Source organism: Atractosteus spatula, chromosome 8 (genome assembly GCF_055471065.1).
Source record: "Atractosteus spatula isolate fAtrSpa1 chromosome 8, fAtrSpa1.hap1, whole genome shotgun sequence".
Lineage (NCBI taxonomy): Eukaryota > Metazoa > Chordata > Actinopteri > Semionotiformes > Lepisosteidae > Atractosteus > Atractosteus spatula.
In genome coordinates, this window is record NC_142713.1 from 61364532 (window position 1) to 61385719 (window position 21188).

General features: G+C 44.3%; 1 protein-coding gene across 1 annotated transcript in view; it reads right to left on the reverse strand.

The window, feature by feature from the left end:
• utp20 (UTP20 small subunit processome component) overlaps nt 1-21188 on the reverse strand; it is a 42611-nt gene that overhangs the window by 8115 nt on the left and 13308 nt on the right. The window contains exons 24-53 of the mRNA XM_088923548.1: nt 20756-20841; nt 19903-20028; nt 18881-19047; nt 18464-18672; nt 17580-17723; nt 17269-17348; nt 16570-16805; nt 15844-15988; nt 15601-15688; nt 14832-14975; nt 14668-14721; nt 14404-14556; nt 13571-13726; nt 12716-12856; nt 12435-12572; nt 11767-11906; nt 11277-11365; nt 8871-9145; nt 8610-8749; nt 8246-8402; nt 8049-8147; nt 7582-7749; nt 7124-7290; nt 6527-6674; nt 5650-5766; nt 4982-5152; nt 2978-3109; nt 2603-2713; nt 1043-1122; nt 674-743 (exon numbers count right to left, since the gene is read on the reverse strand). Of these exons, the coding sequence (XP_088779674.1) occupies nt 674-743; nt 1043-1122; nt 2603-2713; nt 2978-3109; nt 4982-5152; nt 5650-5766; nt 6527-6674; nt 7124-7290; nt 7582-7749; nt 8049-8147; nt 8246-8402; nt 8610-8749; nt 8871-9145; nt 11277-11365; nt 11767-11906; nt 12435-12572; nt 12716-12856; nt 13571-13726; nt 14404-14556; nt 14668-14721; nt 14832-14975; nt 15601-15688; nt 15844-15988; nt 16570-16805; nt 17269-17348; nt 17580-17723; nt 18464-18672; nt 18881-19047; nt 19903-20028; nt 20756-20841 (4131 nt within the window). The remainder of the gene's footprint in view (nt 1-673; nt 744-1042; nt 1123-2602; nt 2714-2977; nt 3110-4981; nt 5153-5649; nt 5767-6526; nt 6675-7123; nt 7291-7581; nt 7750-8048; nt 8148-8245; nt 8403-8609; nt 8750-8870; nt 9146-11276; nt 11366-11766; nt 11907-12434; nt 12573-12715; nt 12857-13570; nt 13727-14403; nt 14557-14667; nt 14722-14831; nt 14976-15600; nt 15689-15843; nt 15989-16569; nt 16806-17268; nt 17349-17579; nt 17724-18463; nt 18673-18880; nt 19048-19902; nt 20029-20755; nt 20842-21188) is intronic.

The window sequence follows — 21188 nt, forward strand, 5'->3', positions numbered from 1 at the left end:
AACTTGAATGTGTTAATCGCCAATGATTCTTATACTCCAGCACAACTGTACTGTCAATGAAAGCTCAATGCAAAGTCCTTCAAACCAGCAGGAGGTCCAGAGAGGACTGGGCACGCCTTCTCCCGACACAGGATTCAATCATTCCCCATTTCACCTCTTTGACACACCTTATAGGAGAGCTACCATCATTTGGAAGGGAGAAACAGCTCTCCCTGTCAGTGTTGTAACCTCCTAGATGGCCAGCAAGTTACAGGGGTCTTTGCTGCAAGGTGAAGATGCCTTAACACATGTGCACAACTGCCTGGAGCAAGCCAATTCCCAACCAACAATGTATACTGGCACTGCACTGCAGCAACACGCACTCCTGAGCTCCTGCTTGCTGTAGTGAGTTAAGACCATTCATCAGTGTGTTGTAAGTTCATCAAGCTTGTTTTTCTTTTTGTTCTGAATGAGTGATGTTGTTAGATGTTGTTTTGTTTTGTTTCACGGTATTGTAGTGTTGCTGTATTGTGTTATTGTTGTATACTGTATGTCATATGTTTATGAGCTCTTGATGCACAAGACAGATTCCTTTAGGGACAATAAAGTTTAATTCCAATTCAAACGTTTGAACTCAGGAGCGTTGGCCATTACTGGCCACGGGAGGGCAGCATCTCACACTACATTCAATTACCTGAGGGAAGGTCTGGAAGATATAGGCCATAATTTCAAGGGCTGACTCTCTTCCGGTATCATATTCGTAACTGTCAAAACAAAGTGAGATTTTAAACATACAGCAAACGAGGACACAAGGAAGAGTTATGACTACAGAATTGTTACAGATGATCATTTTGGTCTACACTTTGAAGCAGAAATGTTTTCCAAGAAACTGTGTGCAGGAACATTAGCATGAATGAACTATACAGGATAGAGATGTAGACACTGCACATCCGAGAGAACGCATTTGTTGTCGTTAATGTCAGTAATTTAGGACTGACTTTCAATTCTGATGACACAAAAAGTGTCGTTTTTACACCCCTTCCCTTCAAAAATAAACGCTTACCTTAGCTGTGAAACAATAAAATCTATGTGCTTCCTCAAATTCGAGCCCAGAGGATAATCCAGCAGGTATTTGAGATAAATCTGTATGTAGAAAATAAAAGATCCATATTCGTTACAGTTACAATCTGTAAATCGAAGAACTTTTCTCTCTAAAGTTCGGTAAATATAGATTCTGATAAAAGAACAGAGGAAATGGCTCTTGATTGCTCTTCTAACTGTGGCTGTGGGTGCGAATCTCAGGTGTTCTGTTGTTGTACTCTTGAGGAAGGTACTTCATTCAAATCACTTCCGTAAAATATTCAGCTGTAGATGAAATGAGTAGAACATTTTGAAATGTAAATATCAAAGATAAGTTAAATTAATTATTATTATTATTATTATTATTATTATTAATTATAGTACTGGTGCTTCATCCATGGTGGACTGCACACTGGTGGTGGTGGAGGGGAGTCCCCATTAGCGCTTTGAGTGGAGCGTCCAGAAAAGCGCTAGATAAGTGTGAGGAATTCTTATTATTTACTAAAAGGCATTCTTGTGTGAAAGGAGGTTCTCCCTCAGTGACACCCCTCCAATAGACACTGAGTCTGGTATGGAGAGCACTTTGCACTATGTGTATCCTGTCTACAATGTCTATGTCAGTGTCCTGTCTGTCCTGCCTGTATTTGCACCGTGGGCCAGGAGGAACGATATTTTGTTCCACTGTATATGGAATGACAAATAAACGTGAACTTGAACTTGAAGGGGCGCTGTCCGTGGTGTGTGCCCTGTGTGTATTCCTCATTTACTCAAGAGTTTCCTTTTCGGCAGTTTCCTGTAGGTGCTCAATGAGTCTAGCGCATACAGTTTTAATGTGGAAGAAGAACATCACAACCTCTGGGCTACCTCCCTCTTAACCAAGCGCCCTTAAATTGCGCCGATATCCACCAGGTCATCTTCATTATGCGAGTAGAGCACGAACTTATCTTTAGCTCTTATTGCATTAAAGTTATGTCTTTTGCTATATATGCAGATTCTTCATCACCTCATTTGGCAAGTTACACTCTATTCAAGTGATCAAATGCTGGATAATAACAGTGGACCTACAGTATGCCAGGAACGTGCACCTACACCATAACAGAGCCACAAGAACCCTTCACCAGGGGAAACAAGCATTCAAGCTCCTTCCCGTGTGCGCCACACTCGTCTGCTTGCCGAGAACAGGGTGAAGGATGACTCGTATAACAATATGACTTTTTTTCCCCCACAGATCAGTAGACCGGTACCTGTGTTTTTTATACCACATTACTCTCAAAAGTGCATTTTAGGTATAAAAACAGCCAGCCAAGGCAGCCAAAATAATGGGCCACTGGGCCTGGCCAGCATTTTTATACGTGACCCTGAGCATGATGGGGTGTTAATTGCTTAATTAACTCAGGAACCACACCCGAGTGGAAGCACCTGTTTTCAGTAGACTTGTATTCCTCATTTACTCAAGGGTTTCCTTTATTTTGGCTGTTTCCTGAATTTAACAAAAGACTTTTTTATAGCGCGTGAGGATACCTGAGTAAATGCTGTAACATACCTGTCGACACTGGACACGGATCTGTTCGTTCTGTCCAGTTATAGAAAACTTGGCCACTTTCTGCATCACATCTTCCATTTCCGGAACAACAAGCTGCCTCGACAAAATAGCCTACATAAAAATAGAAAGGGTATTCAAACAAGGCAAATATTTAATTAGTAGCAGTAGAGGATTGTCAACCTCTGTCTCCTCTCCTTGGAAAACTCCAGGCAGGATTACCTTTAAATCATTTCAAAGGCTCCACAGTGCAGCATGTTTTGTGCTTTACTGACACTACCATTTCACTTTCTGGCTGTTTCCAACTCCAACCCGAATGCCAGTGTCTATCTGGAGAGAGCCGGCGCCGATGGAATGTGATCCTGCAGGCCTGCTTACCTTCAGCAGCCCGAATGCTGTTGCCTGTCTGGACTGGTCGTAGATGTCCTCTTCCGCGTAGGCCAGCAGCACCTGCAGCTGCTTGTCTGTGATGCTGTGCTTCTTCACGTTCTTCACCAGAATCGAGATCGACTGACAGGGAGGTAAAAATTAAATCAGTGTCTGACTAACAAATGGTAAAAACTGCTTTTACACGTGCCCAGCACAACATTGTGCAAAAAGGATATAGCCTTGGAAAGAGCCCTTACAAGAGGAGCTAGAATGCTTCCCTGTGGTCTGGGAGATATCTTTCAGGAGACGGGAATATGGAAATTCCTCAGCTTTATTCACTGAGGCTGCTCTAGATGCAACCTGCCTGGCTTGTAGCCCACAAGCCTCACTTGCAGAGATTACTGCCCAGCTGACTGCCTCCAGAACTGAAAGCTTTACAATGTGTTGGCATGTCCTCAGGATGACAGCTACAGAATTTTCTGTTAAAAAAATAAAATAAGAATTGTCTCTGGCGTATGCACATGACTTGATTACCTAAATTTGTGCTAAAGCTATATTTCCTAAGATAAACAAGTGAATGAGATCTATAGATGTCAAGCTTCCATCTTCTTGGCCCTGACCTCCACTGGCCAATGTTTTGACGCCTGGGAATGTTTATTTCCGTGCTCACTCTGGGCTTTGCAGTACTCTTTCATGATTTCCCTAGTCATAGGTTTGTACCAGAAGGAGCTCTTGCACCACCTCATTCCTGGTCACAGGGTATTGTCATACAGTACATTAACAGGCCAAATGAGCTAAATCTCTTTAGTTTAGACTAAAGGAGATGGAAGAGAAATGATATCCAAGTATGTTACATCCTGAGGAATGCAGATGGGCTCCATCTAGGGCAAAGAAAACAAGACTCACTTCTTTACAAAGCGTAGTGATACTTGTGAACCTGGTAGTTGAGGCCCAGACTCAGGGATCCTTTAAGAGACAGCTGCTGCAGGAATGTTCAGACTCACTTAGTGGCTAAAGTTTGAATCAAGACAGATGGGTTGAAAGGCCATGTCTCATTTGCAACCTTTCTCATGTTCCTGTGTAACCATGGTTTAAAAGTTAAAAAACTTCAGTTAAAACCCTAAGACTAAGTTTGGTCTTGTTTGCATACACATTCTTAACTGAACTAAATCTTGAGACAGAGAGAATTTATATTCGACTTCAGGTTCTTGGTGCTCAGCTGGCAACTGGCCAGGCAACACCACTTGTGTTCCCAGTCTCCTATGAAGAGAGTGGTCGGGTCAGTTCGAGATCTTACAGCCCCTTGGTCCTGCACCTGCATGTTTAAGAATGTGTTTGAACGGCACTCTTCTTTCGACTGGCACTGCATTACCTCCGCAGTGAACGTCAGGCTCTGCGTTTTGCCTGCACTGTTCTGGATGTGTGCTGGTTTTGTGTGTATAACAGATGTAAGTAAGCATTTAGCAACGGACATCTGGAGGCGGAGGGACTGTCACTTTTACTTTTCCAGTAGCACCCCACTGAGAAGAGCACAGTGCGACTGGAGGAGGTTCAGACACTTTGATAAGAAACTTTAAGACACTTTAATAACAAACCTGCACCTTATGGCAAAGGCTAAGAAATAACTTGACTTAGAAAGTGAAAGGCTGCAGAAGGCAAATAATCCGTTTTCTATCAGCCTGAAGGCTGCAGCTTCTGATGTTTAGATTCTTTAAGATTTCATTACAAAGATATTATAATCATGTGATGAATTTCTACCTTGATACACAGGAATAAGCTGATACAGGTAATTTTCTGACTGCTGCACCTGAACAAAACAATTGTCTTGTCTTCTAGAACAGATAATTCTGCCTTAAGCACATTAAAAATCTCACACAAAAGTACTGTGCACGATGCCGATGACCTATACATTAACTCTCAGTTTAACACTTTAAAACAGATTTGCAGATTTAATAGAAACCAACTCAGCGCACACTCTGCTCATGGAAAATGAGGGATGATGATGAAACTCACTTTGAAGCAGTTGACAACCAGATGGAAGTTTTCCCCCTTGGCTGCCCCTGCCTTGGCATAGTCCTTCAGCAGGACAAAGAGCTGCTTTGTCAGCACCTCCGCCTGCGCTTCAATGGCAGGAAGGGGGAACTTGAGAACCCACGTGAAACACAGCAGAGCCTCAGTGATCACCTGCGACAGAGAAACGATCAACAGAAATCCTCCACAGAAATGTTCCGAAAATATCCGCGAACAATTAAAATGGAACATTTATTAATTCATCTGACATCACTAATTAATTTCACATCTGTCCCGCTAAGTTCTTTGCATTAGTTCTCTGAATGCATTTTATTAAAACTGAGAACAGGAGGCGTCTTTACCCAAAGGGTTGTAGGAGTGTGGAACAAGCTGATAGCCTGGTCTTTTAGGACTGCTAACTACCAAATGGGGACGGGCCCTCTTGTGTGTAACCTTTCCTATTAAAAATCTATACCCACATCCCAGCTTTTATGTGCTTTTTTTCAGACTTCTGTATGCTCAGTTTCTTCAGGTCTACTATTATACTGTAACCGAAATGTTTCATTTTAACTGGAGGGCTACAGTGTGAGCAATGATATCCGAAAGACACTCGTATCGGATCGGGGATCGGCTGGGCACTCCGGGGGGCCCATGGCCAGCTGCCGGCTCACCTTCACGTGCATGGACCCCAGGCAGTCCAGCAGGAGCTTCACGAAGGGGTCCAGCATCTCCAGCACCGAGCTCTCGGAGGAGTTCACTTTGGACTTCTTCAAACTCATGTGCAGCAGCTGAAAGAAACAAAAAGATTGAAGCAGCAGCTACGTCACCGAGTCATCATCAGTGTTTCGGTGAGCACATGTGTGGCAGATGGTTTAGTCCACTAACATGTCTGCCTGCTTCTAGGACCGATTAGCCTGCTGCACCTACATGTCATTCGTGCTCTTCAGGCTTTGATCTTATTACAGCTCCCACCACGGGGCTCCGGACTGTGGGAGACCCTGCGTGACTCTGGGAGACTCTGATTTCTGTGCAGCTGCCCCAGAGCTATGAAATGATCTACCGCCACGTATCAGACTTCATATCCCTCTCAGTCATTGTCTTAAAAATGCAGTTTAATACCCAATCTTTTAACAAATGTTCAATTTACTCTTGTAATTTGTGTGTGTCCCTTTCTGTACAATTGTTTTATTGTACCATGCCTTGAAATAATGAAAGGTACTCTATAAAATAAAGGTGATTATAGATTCTTCTTGTTTTCCCATTAAGGCCAGGGTATAGACATACTGTAAATACAAACGCTTAGGAAAGGCCAGTCCTTTCCTTTAGACAACCCAGACTCTGTATCTGCAGAAACAAGGTCTCTTCTAATTGCGATACATGCATTCACAATCTAAAAAAATATGTTTTAACTGCTGCCTTCAGAAAAGAAAAGGCAGCCGCGCTCTGGTGAGGATTCTTCCTGTAGATTCAGCGTCAGGAAACCAAGCTCTGCTCATCTCACGGCCGAAGCGAAGCCCAGCCAGCCTGGAGGCTGCCCAGCTCACCCACCCTGAGCCCCGTGTCCACCAGGATGTGCATGTTGGTGCGGCTGCTGATGGGGGCCTTCTGTCCTCCTCTCTTGGGGGTGGGGGGCAGGAGCAGGCAGCTGGGGGGCTGCAGTCTGGGGTCAGGGGGCGGCTTCTCAGACTGCTTCTCCCTGCGCGATTCACAACCACAGAGAGGCTTTCAGACATTTTCAGCAACATCGACACCGGTCAGCATGTCGAGAACTCAAGCTCAAGCTCAGAAAACAATGCCGCTGCATTACTGTCTTGCTTCAGCTCCCATCTGAGTCAATGTCTGTCTGACCCAGCACAGCGAGCTGATGGCAACAGAGACAAGACTCTGTCTTCTAACTGTTAATGCTGTGGTGGCAGAGAGAGGCAATAGGCCCTGGACACATCTAGATACTGACAATGGCAAGTAAAGGTTTCATATCCCAGTAAGATCTCATGCATGGTAGCAGCTTTTTAACTAGGATAGTTCCCTAGACCTGGGTGGTTAAAATGCCTGCAGGGAGATATGAACGGCAGGCACACAGATACCCTCCTGTCCTCTGCTGTCTGTCCCGGGAACGAGAAGGCGCGGGCTGCAGGCGTGACCTACTTGTTCTTCTGTGTGAGCAGTGGCAGGCTCTCGCTGACCAGCCCGTGGCTGAGCAGCAGGACGGAGCCGGCCGTCATCGCCTGATTGAGCAGCAGCCCGGCCACAATGTGGCGCAGCACCTCGTGGGCCTTTCTCGCCGTCTTCAGCCTGCTGGCGTCCTCTAGGATCTGGGGGGACCAACAGCACACGTCCTCAACTGATCAACTTACAAGAATCTGCTCTTCATCAGGCAAAAAAAAGATAAAAGCAAAATAAAGACGTACGTTCAAAACAAAAGGCACTATGTTCAAAGTTGGTGCAGGTCACCTACAAAAACAGCTTTTATTATGAGATTTAGAAACTTCTTTTTTTATGGGGGAAACTATGACCGAAACACAATAAAGCATATCGACGGTAGACACCATCCCTGCGCAGCAACCCAGCAGGAAAGGAACAAAGAAATGAATTGTGTGTTCTACCTCTTTCAAGGGCAAAATAAGACGCGCCACTTGGTCCTTCCCAGCAAACTGGGCCAAGATCTCATAGGACTCGTAGCTTTTGCTGCTTCTTGCCTCCATCACCTTGGAGACAATTCCTTTCACTTCCTTCTCTTCAGCCACATTACCGAACAGCTCGTTGTTGAAGATCTGAAGGGGTGAGAAGAGACCAGCTGAAACACGAAGAATCCACGGTTCCATCGCTTCGGCGTTTGTGTAAAGACAAAAATCAGAGCGTTCACGCTTGCTTAGTTCTTAGTTTTCATACTGTATATTCATTTTTTGTAATAAAATACAGCATTTAAAACACGTTTTCACTTTTGTTTTTAATCCTGTTCACATGCTTCCATCTCACATAGAGGAGAAAAACTAACTGCGCCACCAAAATAGTTCAATCCAGATGTATGAGTAGCTAAACCGAACAACGGTGGTATCTTCGCCATTCTGACCTCCACCAGGATGTTCATGCAAGGATCCAGGTCTCCGCTCTGCAGTGAGCCACTGACAGCCTTCAGCAGCTGATACACGGTGAAGCTCAGGACGTGCACCTGTGATGAAACCCAGAAAGCACCACATGAGCCCCGGACAGCTACAGCACAGAGAGCAGAAGCCACAGCTGCGAGCCCCCGAGACCAACGGACTCTACCTGATAGCCCTTGACTAAAACAGACTGCATCTCCTTCAAGAGGTACTGAAGGTAGCGGCAGCCCAGGGTCTCTATGATTTTGATAAGGGTGTTGCGAGCGACATCTCGGATCTCCTGGAAGCGATTTCTCAGCAGCACACACACCTTCAGCAGAATGCTGTCAGAGCACAGGAACACAGTAAAAACAGCCATGAGAAAACAACAGCAATAACACCAAGTGTTACGGGGATGACTGCTGCCCCAGAAAACAAGACGATAACGTGAGCCTCCTGTTCTTCATATACCTGTGTTTTGACAGCAGTCGACCCCCTGAATGGCAGATGACAGAAGTAAGTTATTCTGCCTCTTGATCGACCGCACCTACCCAGGTAAGTTTGCTTCCATGACCTCCTGGGGGAGGGACTGCATGACTTTGACCATGGCGAACGCTATGGGAATTCTGACCACCTCCTCGTCCTTCACCTCCTTCGATTTCACCAGCTTGTGCTCGTCGTCGCGCTTCACCTGCAGCACAACAGGAAAACGAGGGCATCACAGCTACCGGTCCATGCAGATACCTCCCATACCACCGTACTGCACCCCCCCCAGCGGAGACGGCTCCCTGCACCGTGCTGATTGAACTGACCTTAGCTGTGAGACACTTGTGAAGCTTTGGCAGGATGCTGCTGGTGACCGTGCGGTGAATTGTCTGAATCAGGAACTCCAGGTCCTCCTTATTGCTCGAGAGCCCCGTGAAGTCCTGTTTAGTGGCCACTGCACAGGAGACGCCGTCTTCCTGAAAGGCCACTCCAGTGTCAGGCCTTCCTGCTCCAACAGGCCCAGCGTCCATGCCCTCCTCTGTGTCGCTGTCATCAGACTCCATCACCTCCTCCTCCACCCCAGCGGCAACGTGCATGTCACCTGCTCACACAGAAGACAAGAAGGATTACAGACCGGAGGAGGCAGTTTGGTCCATCTGGCCTGTTGGGTGTTTAGTAGCTAATTGATCTGAGGAACTCATCCAGCTGTTTCTTGAAAGAAGCCAGGGCACTTAACACTGCTGGGAAACTGGTTCCCTAGTCCCACAACAGCCTGGGTAAAGAGGTGCCTGCTGTTCTCATGTGTTACCTGCACTTCCACATAACTTCCCCTTGTGTCCTCTGGCTCAAGTCTCACCCTCGAATCTAAAGAAGACAGCTGAGTTGACTTTGTTAGCGTCTTTGAGGATAGCAAATACTTATATCAGGTCTTCTCATAATCCGTTCAGTACAGAACTAAAAGTGTTCTGTTCCTTCAGCCTGTCAGTGTAGCTCATTCCCTTCAGTCCTAGAACGTATCTGGCTGCTCTTCTCTGGACTGATTCCAGAGAGCTTGTAGAGGAGCAGTATCTTTTCAATAACATGCTGATCAAAATGGTATATAACATGATAAATTAATAGTGCATTATTCAATTTTAACACAACACCCCTTGAATTAAAATCAGACCATTTTAACTATATATCCTAATTTGTTTCCCTACCATGTCTAGAAGATGAAAATGATGCATCGGCTGAAGTCTTTCTCTCTTCAAGATTGGTGCTTTTCCATTTTAATTTTGTAGTTAATGTTTGTGCTACTTGAATATAACACCCTGCATTTTTCTACATTAATTGTTTTTGTCAGTGTTTTGCCCAGTTTTTACTAAGTACAGGCTGACAGGGTGCCCAAACCTTTACACATATTACATTCACCGTTTTATTTCTTTCAATCTGTAATTAGTAACGGCAATTGTGCATTAAAATGTGCAGAAATATGTCATGTGTAAGCTTGTATCCTGCAGAGGCTGTGTTTATTTCTTTTCACTCAGAGATTCTGTGAAACATGCAATTTGACCAGGGGTGCCCAAATGTTTGCATACAATTGTAAGAACACGACGTAAGTAAACTCTCATTTAAAAATTAACATGAACCGTCTAAAGGTTTTATGTCTGCCCACTGCATCCAGTTGGGACCAGAAACAACACTTCTCAACACTTCCCAAAAGCACGAAGCTGCTTTGTGTGGCAATCGTGTCTGAACCAGGCCTATGTTGTGCACTGCTTCACACTAATGAATGTGTGATGTGGAATGCACTCTTTTAATGATACACTACAGCTGATACTAGCTCTGCTGGTAGAGCACGAGACTCGTACTCTCAGGGTAGCGGGTTCGTGTCCGGCGCCAGGTCCTCCATGTTGGAGGTTGGGCACAAGGCTAACAACCCTATCCCGTAAGAAAACAATGTTACAGTAACAACAACAGGATGTTTCTGTCCCGACATGCCGGAAGGCATGATTGGCAAACATACACATCCACAGCTGATACTCATTGCATTATTCCGACAGCAGCGTTAGCACCCTGTAGCCTGCTCCTGTCAGATCTCAGCAGCTAAGCAAAGTTGGGCTTGGTCAATACTGGGACTGGAAACTTGAAAGCAACATATAAAAAACAGGATGGACTGGACACACACTACATACTCCAAAATATATTTATTACTTAAACTGTCAATGTTATGGCATAAAAGTCTTCGTTCTTCAGGATTAACAATCCTGTTTTATATATCGCCTTTTGTTTGGACAGCACCTCTGTGACATTTTGGTGGGCATTCTTTTATTCTCTTTAAATTTTAAAGGAAAACCAGGCTGGTGTTTTACGTGTTCTTGATGTTGAACCTGGAGCAGAATTAGTGCCCCAGTATGGTGACCTGGGACACTAGGGTGTAGCAAATGCCAAAACTTTGTTTGAGACCGTAAACCATTAGGGATCCCAAAGCACTGAGCCTGTGAGCAGGCGTTTACACTGATGCCCTGACTCTGCCCTGGGTTTGCTCTGTCTTCCTGCTGTTCCTCCTTAATTCAACTCATGAAACACTTTCTCGCTCCTCCAGCTGATCGGCTGTGTAGTGGAGCTGCTGATGCAGAACTGGGAGATGTAATGGGATCCCTCCTATGAGTAAAGTGCTTTGGAATCCTTTCCGATTAATTATTACCGGATTAGACATTAGACATTTCTGTTATTTCCCTGTTTTCACTTACTTTCCATCTTGCTGTTCTCTGCAGCTTTGAGTTCCTTCCCAAGTGTTTCGTAATCAAAATGGAAAGCATCTAACACAGTCACCAGCAAGCTAAAGGGAACAATAAAAATAGACCACTGTTAAGGGAGCGAAACACAATGGTTGTATTTTTCACATTGGTTTTGTACAAAAATAGCTTCAATGGAATAAACGCTAGAGGCATGTACTATGTACAACAAGCCCAAAAATAAACATTGCTGGATGCAACTATTCAATGCCTTGCTGTAATTTTAATAATGTATAATAATCAATCAGAAAGGTTACAGGTTTGCTTTTATTTGCCAGGTTACAGAGACAACTAGCATTGCTTAAGAGGGTCTATCTGCCAAAAATGTTAACTTCATGCAGTATTTTTGTTCTTTGATATAAGAATAAAACAGGACGCAGTGTTACAGGAATTGCATAAAGAAAAAATGTTCCTTTCATTTAAACTGTAAGCAATCAGCACACACCTGACAGCCAGTTTCTGATCCGCCTGTCCTGTCTGCAGCACGTGCACAAAGTACTTCAGGTAGTACATGTATTTGGACCAGGGCAGATGTCTACAGACTGCGCCCACAAGCTCCACGGATGCAGAGATCACATTCTCGTACTGTCAAGACAAACATTAATGCTTAAAACGGCTAAAGATAACAGCATCTTAAAGCCTTTACAAACAAAGAACAAAACAAGGATAACATCAGTTTGTCAAGTGACAAAGTCAAATGACATTAGGCCAAAAGTCAGATTTGAAATCCCAACATATCTGATAGGCTTCAGATGTGGTAATACTGTGGAAAGACTGACCACATTTGAAGCCTATCAGAGATGTTGGGCTTTCAAATCTGACTTTGACAGATGTGCTTGGTGGTTACCTGGATGTGCTTCATGTGCTCAAAGGCGTCTACATTGTTCTTGTAATGCATACATAATTCTAATTTATACTGTATAGCTAATGCACTTCCAGAGTAATTCTAGAGCATTGAACACTCATCACTTCATACCTCTTCACAGTTGTCACTCTCTTTATCTGAACAAAGATGCTGGGCTAAGTTTTTGCCACAAACAGCCACAAGAACCACTTGACGAACAAACGTGTTTCAAGAAGGTTTTGGTCTTGAACGTGTCGTAACACGCTTACCTTTAACATCTTCTCGTCAAACAGTGCGGTCATAGGATAAGGCATGATGTAGCTCTGCAGGGATTTGGGTGACATAATTATAGTTCCCTCTGTGAGCTGTTTAGCAAACTTTCTTAAGGCTCGAGCTCTCCTGTGGATCTAAGAAAATACAAACAGAAGACAGACAAATCCTCCTGTTAAAGACATTAATAAAAGGAAGCATTGGTTTTTGGAATAGCTGCAGCTCTTTCTGAAGTCCTTCTGCTGCAGGTAACCGCTGTACAGATGTGCTTTGTGGTTACCTGGATGTGCTTCATGTGCTCAAAGAAGTCAGACTCCGGGTCATTGTAATCAGTCAGCTGGACCAAGTCCTTTAACTCCGGGTTCGAAGGGAATGTCTGGATCAGGCTAGAGAGCACTGTTGTGTACGCTTGCTGAACACTCTGTGGAAACCATAAAACATAAAACTCAGGTTAAGAAAAAGCAAAGACACCCATTAATAGCTAGTTTCCATTCACTCCAATTTCTTTTTTTTGTATGCACTTTTGTAAAATCAAGGCTCCGATCATATGAACTCATGACTTTGGCAATCAAAAATTTTGTAAACTAGGGGACAATGATCATTTGCTCAGAAAACAGCCCATCAAATGACATATTCTTAACATCATACCTCAGGGACAGATAAGTGTTCAGAAACCAGATGAATCAGGATTTTAACTACAATTTTTAACATTTTAAAATGGGCTGGACCCATTTCAAATGCAAATTAGCAAGCATCCGTCTCTACATTCATTTATGTAAAAAGCATTTTGATAGATATACCAAACTCTGTGTTGTATTTCTATGCACAAACTTATTGTTTCTTGGGAAGTGCATACTTAGTTATTTTAACAAACCTAGTTTCACACCTCTTTACGCAAGTAATACTTCCTTTAATCATGACCAACATCTTTAGGTTCATTACCTATAACATGCATTAATATAAAAAGTGCTAGTTTTAAACCACTTTTTAAGAGGAAAAATCTGTTACCATCTCAATAATCCATTGGTTACAAGATCTGTAGGGTCTTGTGTGACACGATTTTTACATTTTGTGAACCACTATTCCCAACATAACGATAATGTTACTGACACTAACTGCAGTTCCATAATTTTACCTCTGTTTTGCTCCTGAGCCCTCTCTTCACAGCCTCCAGCATAGTTCGCTGGATTATTTCTCTGAACTCCTCTGCAGTGTGGTCCACAGCGGCTACCTGAGCGATGACAGCCATCAGGCACAAGGTGGCGCTGTCACCCAGGGACATATCGCCTAACTGAAAGAGAGGAAAAGGGATATTAGCAGGGGTTCTTATTCGTGAGGGATGTGCCTTACAAATTCAGATTAAACCTTTTTATAAAATAATTTAGGTAGAAGTATGAATTTCTGAATTTGTGGCAGATAAGGAAACATTTCTTATGAACGTCATTATATTTTTGGCTAGCTAGTTTATGTCTGAAGAAAGAACAACTAATTAAAAACAATCAGAATTAAAAACCACTGGTTTTACCACAGGTCTATGAACTACAAAACAAACCACTGTAAATTCTTAGCTCTATCTATGACAGAATAACAATAACCCAAAGAGCAGCAGAAGCAGAACCATGCAAACTCCACACACAGAGCCAGAATAAATCGCCAGAGATACCCACTGCTTATCCTCTTAATCTGCATAATTACGTGAGCTACTTTCATTACTTTTTGCTTACTGACTGATATACAAACAAAGAGCAAAGTCCTGAATGAACATCCAGATGCTCATTGCTACACTAGGTAAAATTTTAAAAGAAATTTAAAATACACCAAGAAAGATGGGAAAACTGGTCTTGACTTTATCTTTGATAACAAAAAGGGCATCTGTTAATGACATGCTACTAACTGGTTTCTACAGTGGTTCCAAACAGTGAGCCTCCACTCCTGGGTAAAACATGGAAAACCCAGAAACTGACTCACCTCAATGGAATGGAAGCAGTTCTGCATGACTGTGAAGAGGTAATTGACATCAAGAGTGGTCATCTCTTTGATGTGTGTGGTAACTGACTGGAAAGCTGACAGGCGAAGGTCGAAATTGACTTCATCCAAGTGTTTTCGGTCGAAAGCATTCAGCTAGAATAAAGGCGAAAATTAATTCGTTAGGGATGGTCTGATCGGTCGCAAAATTCTGAAAAGACAAAGCAAGGTTATAATACTCAGAATAATAACGGAGAGAGGGATAACCTTGGCCGTGATGTCAGTAATGTACTTCAATCCACTGTCCAAATCTGCTAATGTCTGTAAATAGAAACAGGATGGATTTGAAACAATAAAACTAAACACTAGCCATGTAAATAAAGACACATTTTTATTTGAGATGTTGATACGAGAAATCAAGGTGTTGTGACCTGAAAGAGCCTGCAGAGAGCCTGACGGGACAGCTTGTTCTGGATTATGGAGAAGAGTCTAGCTATGGGCTTGAGGAAGGCAGCTGGGTTTGCGCTTTGCTTCAGTAAGTTCTGAGTCGTCTCCAAGATATCAATCTCCGTTTCCTGAAAGAGAAAAGAACAACTGTGAATACTGGACGTAAAAAAAAGGCCAAAAAAAAACCACTGACATTTTATGATATCCCAGTTTTTGTGACAGCATTAATGACACCTCTTAAGGTCCTTTAAATTAAAGTCACCTGCTCTGCTTGCTTCCACCATCACATCACCACCTTTATTTACTTGTTTTACAATCGAGAGACTTTCTGTAAGTAAGAATTCCATTGTACCAGTACATGTTCCGGTTCCATATGGCAATCAAGTTCAAGTTCATCAGAGCTGAAATAACGGGCAGTTTGGCAAGTGCTCAGGGCTCTGGACACCTGACCACATGTCTGTGGGTTCAAACCACAGGTGGGAACACAGCTGCTATACTCTTGAGTGCTGAACTTTACCCAGAAGGCTCCAACAAACCCCGCTGCATTAACTGTTACCAGTCTGTATCTAAAATCAAAGAAGTAACTAAGCTCCGTAGGTTGCTCTGGATAAAAGTGCCAGCTAAATAACAAGTCTCTTCAATGCTTTAAGGACAATAATATATACATCTCCTTGATCTACTGCTAGGAGAAAAATCACTTTTCCTCACCAAATCAAGGACTGCCAAGGACTCCCTAAGTCATAAAAAACATACCTGTGTATTGTTGGGCTTGTGGAGATAGGGTAAGAGGAGTCTAATGAGCACTGAGCTCTGTTCCTTGTCACTCACAAACTTGCTGATCCTAAAAGACAAACAAAGCTTTGTGAATTTCCATTGCTGTAAACAATAAACGAAGCACCAGCTGTGAAAGCATGAAAAAACACTCTTAGCTTGTTCTTACATGTGTTTAAAGCCCATTAGCTCCTCTAAAGGCCCAGTAAAAAAACGGCAACATACTTGGACAGGATGCTGAGCTCCTTGCTGACTTGTGCCCTGAACTTCTTCTTCTTCATCCGCTCCGCGTTGCTCACCACCCCGCTGAGGTACTGCAGCACGGCGGGGATGCAGGGCAGGAGCAGCTTGCAGCCCAGGGTCAGGTGTTCTAGACAGAGAGCAAATAGGGTCAAACACTCCTGGACTACAGAACCTATCGGGCAGATAGTTCATTAATTCAAGTTCAATACGTTATTGCCACAACAACTACTGTAACTGCATAGAGAATGATTTGCTGAGCTCATTCCATTAAAAGACATACAACGCAGACAAATTTCTGTCCTGCGACAAACTTCATTCGCAAAGGCACAGACAAAGTCAACACAGGGGACTTCTTCAGGACACGTACCGAAACCTCGAACGAGAGAGGCACAAGTGAAAGCTAAGTGGAGATGCGCTGAAACCCAGGAACAGGAAGCTCTTCTTTACCCAAAGTGTTGTGGGAGTGTGGAACATGCTACCCTGCCTCATTGAAGTCGATACTGTGGCTCCTTCTCAGCTACTAACTACCAAACCGATGGGCAGATGGGTCTCTTCTTGTTTTGTAACTTTTTTATATTCTTATGTTACAACCGGCTACATTTCTTAATAGCTGTATAATAACCACACTCAAAAGCTGTTCCCGTTTTATCGGTCTTCTGTTTTCCTGCCCTGTCGGAACAGAGGCGACCCATGCTCCTGGAGCGGTACCTCCGGCAGCGCCTGTCCCTTCCGCAGGCTCCGGAACCACACAGCAGCCGACAGTCAGAGGGCCAACGCCTTCGCCGGGCTCGAAGTCGGGCGCGGACACAAGGCTCTCGGCGACGTCCATGACGACGCTCACTGTCGCCTGGGAGACGTTCTTCGCTGAGAGCAGAGCGAACACGTTGTGGAGGATGTCGTACTCTGGGCAGCCCGACTTCTGCTTGGCCAGCAGAGGGAAATACCTGGAGCCAACACACACGGTCACTGTGAGGGGCTCACGTCACACAGCCTCTCAACGTCATGCACTTTTACTGTGCGGTACGGCCAGCGAAAGGAGGCTTCTTAACTGAGCAGACCCTCCACACAGCGCATCTGTGCTAAAGCACTGCGTGCTCTTAAAGTTAAAGAGCATGGAAATGACCCACTGTAAATAAAGGCTGTCACACCTTCAGCTCTGAATTGTGTTTTTCATTAATACACGCTTGAAGCAAAGACATTGACTACAGGTAGGATCCTACAGCTAGCTGATATACTTGCCTCTAAAGAAGGTCTTTCTCTAGTGAAAAAGGAATCGTCTCCCACATCACTGAATTATCGGGGACGCTGCCATGAAATAGGTATTTCTTGGTACTGTTTGGGTATTCCTGCTGCTGGCAGATGTGTTTTGTATGACAGGAGCGAGAGAGGTCAGGACATAAGCCTCACCTGGCATTCTGACTCCACACATGGAGCAGTTTCAGCAGTGGGGTCGGTGCATAAGGGCTCTCAGAAGGAAGACGGGTGACCTGTAATATATCAAAAGAACTGCGCATTTCTTACTCTGGAAGGATTAAAACAAAGCGCACATACAATGCTTTTCTTCACAAACAAGGAAGAACAGCCCTTTAACATCAATGTCTGATTTATTGTCGAAGAAGAGATTGAACAATAGCTGATGGTTAAATATGATACAGAATGCGCACAGCCCGACATCCTTCATGAGAGACGAGGACGAGTGCAGACACTGCGCTCCTCACCTGTGGCCAAACCACTGCCAGGAACACGGCGTCAACTTCCTCCGCAGCAAAGCTGTAAGACTCAAAGCCATCGAAGAAATCCTGGATTCGGAGGATTCCCAGGCGCCTCAGGTTCTTCAACGGGCTGCGACATCCTGCTTGTACCTGCAAACGGGAAAGAAGTGAGAACCCCAGCCGAGAAATCTGCCGGAAGGGTCAGACTTCAAAGCTCCCTTTCTGTGCAGTTCTGTGAATGTGTTGTTTAGGTGTTATTTTTAAACATTTACTCAAATACCGGTTTGTAAACAGAAGATGGAACAAAATAAAGTAAAACGTATTCTTCTAATGAGTCCCCTTATTGTAAAGTAACAATCCCCCCCCATTGGAAACAATAAAAAATCCATCTGCTGTGTCTAGCTGCCATAATCCGGGACAGGAAAGTGGCTCAAGGAACACTACCACTTGGGAGTCATATTTTCGATTAACACAAGGTCATGAGGTCCTGAACACAACAGGGAACATGAACATACAGCACCATTAAGGAAGCTCATAAGAGCATTCTGTACACTCTGTTACTTAAACATCTAGTTTTTTTGAACGTCACACTCAGTACTGTAGCTTTTGTTACTGAGGGTGTAGGTACACTGTATAGCGCACACTTCGGCCTACTTGCTGCATGAATAAGCAGGACTGACTGTAAGAGCTGTTTGTTCCTAACAATTACAAAAGGTCAACCCCTGCCAGCCTAATAGATGAACAAACCCTCTGTTTTGAGAAAACTGTTTCCTCCAGGTCACGGCTGGATGAGATCATTGGAACGCTTAACTAATTGTAACCCACGAGTCCGTTTGCCCAGACTGCCTCCTCTCGTTAGTAGCCTGACGTTCTAAAACGGATCTGCTCACCCTTTCCCTTTGGTCCAGCACAGTGGAGGCGGAGGCTGTGACACACAGGAGGATCTGCAGTATCTTTGGCAGGTAGTGGTGAATCAGGTGGCCCAGCCGCTTCATGACGAGCTCGATGCTGTTGAGAATGCTGTGCTGTTGGCCCAACGGGAGCACCCTGGACAGGTCCGTCTGCTCCAGGGCTCGCTGTACCGCAGCCAGGCAGGGACCTGCAGGCAAGGGGTGTCAGTCCAGCTTACAGCACTCCCCGTTTACAAACGAACGACCGACGCGAGAGAAAACAGTACTATTTCACTAAAATTACTGTAAAACCGTTTAACATAAAAACACACAGCAAAACCGTCTGTGTTGTTAAATGGAGACAACTTGGGGACAGAGACTACAACATTGCAACGTTGATACTGCAGAGAGAGGCACCTTGGCTGTAGTGACGGACGGGCTCCAGGAGGAGGTCGATGAACATCCCGATCTCCTCCGGAAGGGATCCCGCTAGGAAGCGCAGGACGATGGATGTCCGAGTCACAGCTCCTGCTTTACCCTGGGACCTGCTGCCCGTCTTACTCCTCATCCGTCCGTAAAGGATTCTGCAAAACAGGGCCCGCATGCGCACTGACTCTCCCTTCAGAAAGGGGCGAATGCCTGGGGTATTACCCCCTTAAAACACATCCAGGAGACCTGACTGCGAAATGTAATCCTCTGCAGTGGTGGTAAGGTGGTAACAACAACAACAACAACAATTGCTTACACTTATATAGCGCTTTTCTGGACACTCCACTCAAAGTGCTTTACAGGTAATGGGGATCCCCTCCACCACCACCAGTGTGCAGACCCACCTGGATGATGCGCCAGTACTCTCCCCACACACCAGCTCTCAGTGGGGAGGAGAGCAGAGTGATGAAGCCAGTTCAGAGATGGGGATTATTAGGAGGCCATGATTGGTAAAGCCCAGGGGGAAATTTGGTCAGGACTCCAGGGTAACACCCCTACTCTTTTCAATAAGCGCCCTGGGATTTTTAATGACCACAGAGAGTCAGGACCTCAGTTTTATGTCTCATCTGAAGGACGGCACCTTTTTACACTACAGCGTCCCCATTACTATACTGGAGCATTAGGACCCACACAGACTGCAGGGTGAGCGCCCCCTACTGGCCCCACTAACACCTCTACCAGCACCAGCCTTAACTTTCCCAGGAGTCTCCCATCCAGGTACTGGCCAGGCTCACACCTGCTGAGCTGCAGGTTGATATGTTAAAAATATGCTGCTGGCTAAAAATATGGTACAGCGAGTGTCTAACCATTAAAAATGATCATTAGCAGGGCAGCTATACCTCCATATACAACCCAGTGTGAAGACTTTGGTTTAACCAGAACACAATCACATTCCCAGGCAGCCACAGCTCTGCAGAGGGTCTCTGCTCGGGGCTGGGTTCTGGTCTCACCTCATTAGAACAGGCATGAGTCCCGGTCTGTGGGGGGCCTCTACTACAGCACAGTCTTCAGAAATGTTAAAATGAACAATCTCCTCTTTAAAGAGCTTGTCATCCAGGAGCCTCTGGAGGTTTTCCCTACAGAAGGAGACAAAATCAGACGTGAGAGAGCGTTTGCCAGTATGATTCATCTGTTTTCCAGTTTGCCCCCAAACAACAGCACAGCAAACTGTAAAATCGACTGCGACTTTCTTCAATGGTCTCGGAGAAATTACTGCTGGTTCTAGTAACATCACTTTATTTTATTTTCCAGTAAACACTTGCGATTGCTCACAACTCATTCTGTAAGCCCAACAATACAAACAACCCACTTCTTTTAAAAAGTTAAACTTACTTCAACGGGACAAGCTACTTTTAGCGCAAGTACTTTGCCGGTAAAGTCTAACACTATATGAGAAAGATCAGAGCTCAAAACCTGGCCCTGCAAACTGCTCTTGCTTGGGATTGTCGAGCTGAACAGGAAGACATCAGCAGCAGTGTCAGACTCCAGCTGTGCTGGAACAACAGTTCAGTAACGTTCGTCTCATTAAAGACGCTAACAAAACCAGAACACAAAAACACAATCCAGAAGGTCCTGTACTAGTCGCACAACATTCAAACCTAATTGTGCATAAAACCTTCAAACAAAATGTATACTTTGGCACAAAATGTTGGTGCTCCCTTGAAGTGCTTTTGCACTTTAAATGAGTAGGACTGATTTAAGAGTTGAGGGCAGTAAATCTCTTAAAGACCTGTTTGTCGTAGACAAGCCTGAGCAACAAGTAAAGAGGTGCAGACAGGAAGCCCCCGCAACAGGTCAACCTACTTGTAAGGCAGAAGGTAGCTGTCTTTGTAAGTCAGGATGCACTCCAGAGCTATTTTCTGGATCCCTTGGTCTTGATGGGAGAGTAGCTAAATGTAAAAATAATCAAACGTCACACAAAGTGATAGTAGTAGTTTTCCGTACCTCTTTGAGATCAAATTTCTTTCAGAATAAAATATGAAAACAAGTTTTTTTAAAAAAACATATCAGATGTCTGAAAAAAGTCATTGTCTGTATTTTAATGTGATTAATTAATAACCAGATCAACTTTCAAGGCAGACACAGCATTAGTTGACAGGTCACAGGTACAGGAAACACTTTACACGTTGCACTACACCTCTAAATTATTCCTTATTTAAATGGCAAATTGTTCTAAAACACCATATGTGTTATTCCTCTGTTACCTTTGAAAATTTTGCCAAAATTAGTTTTACAT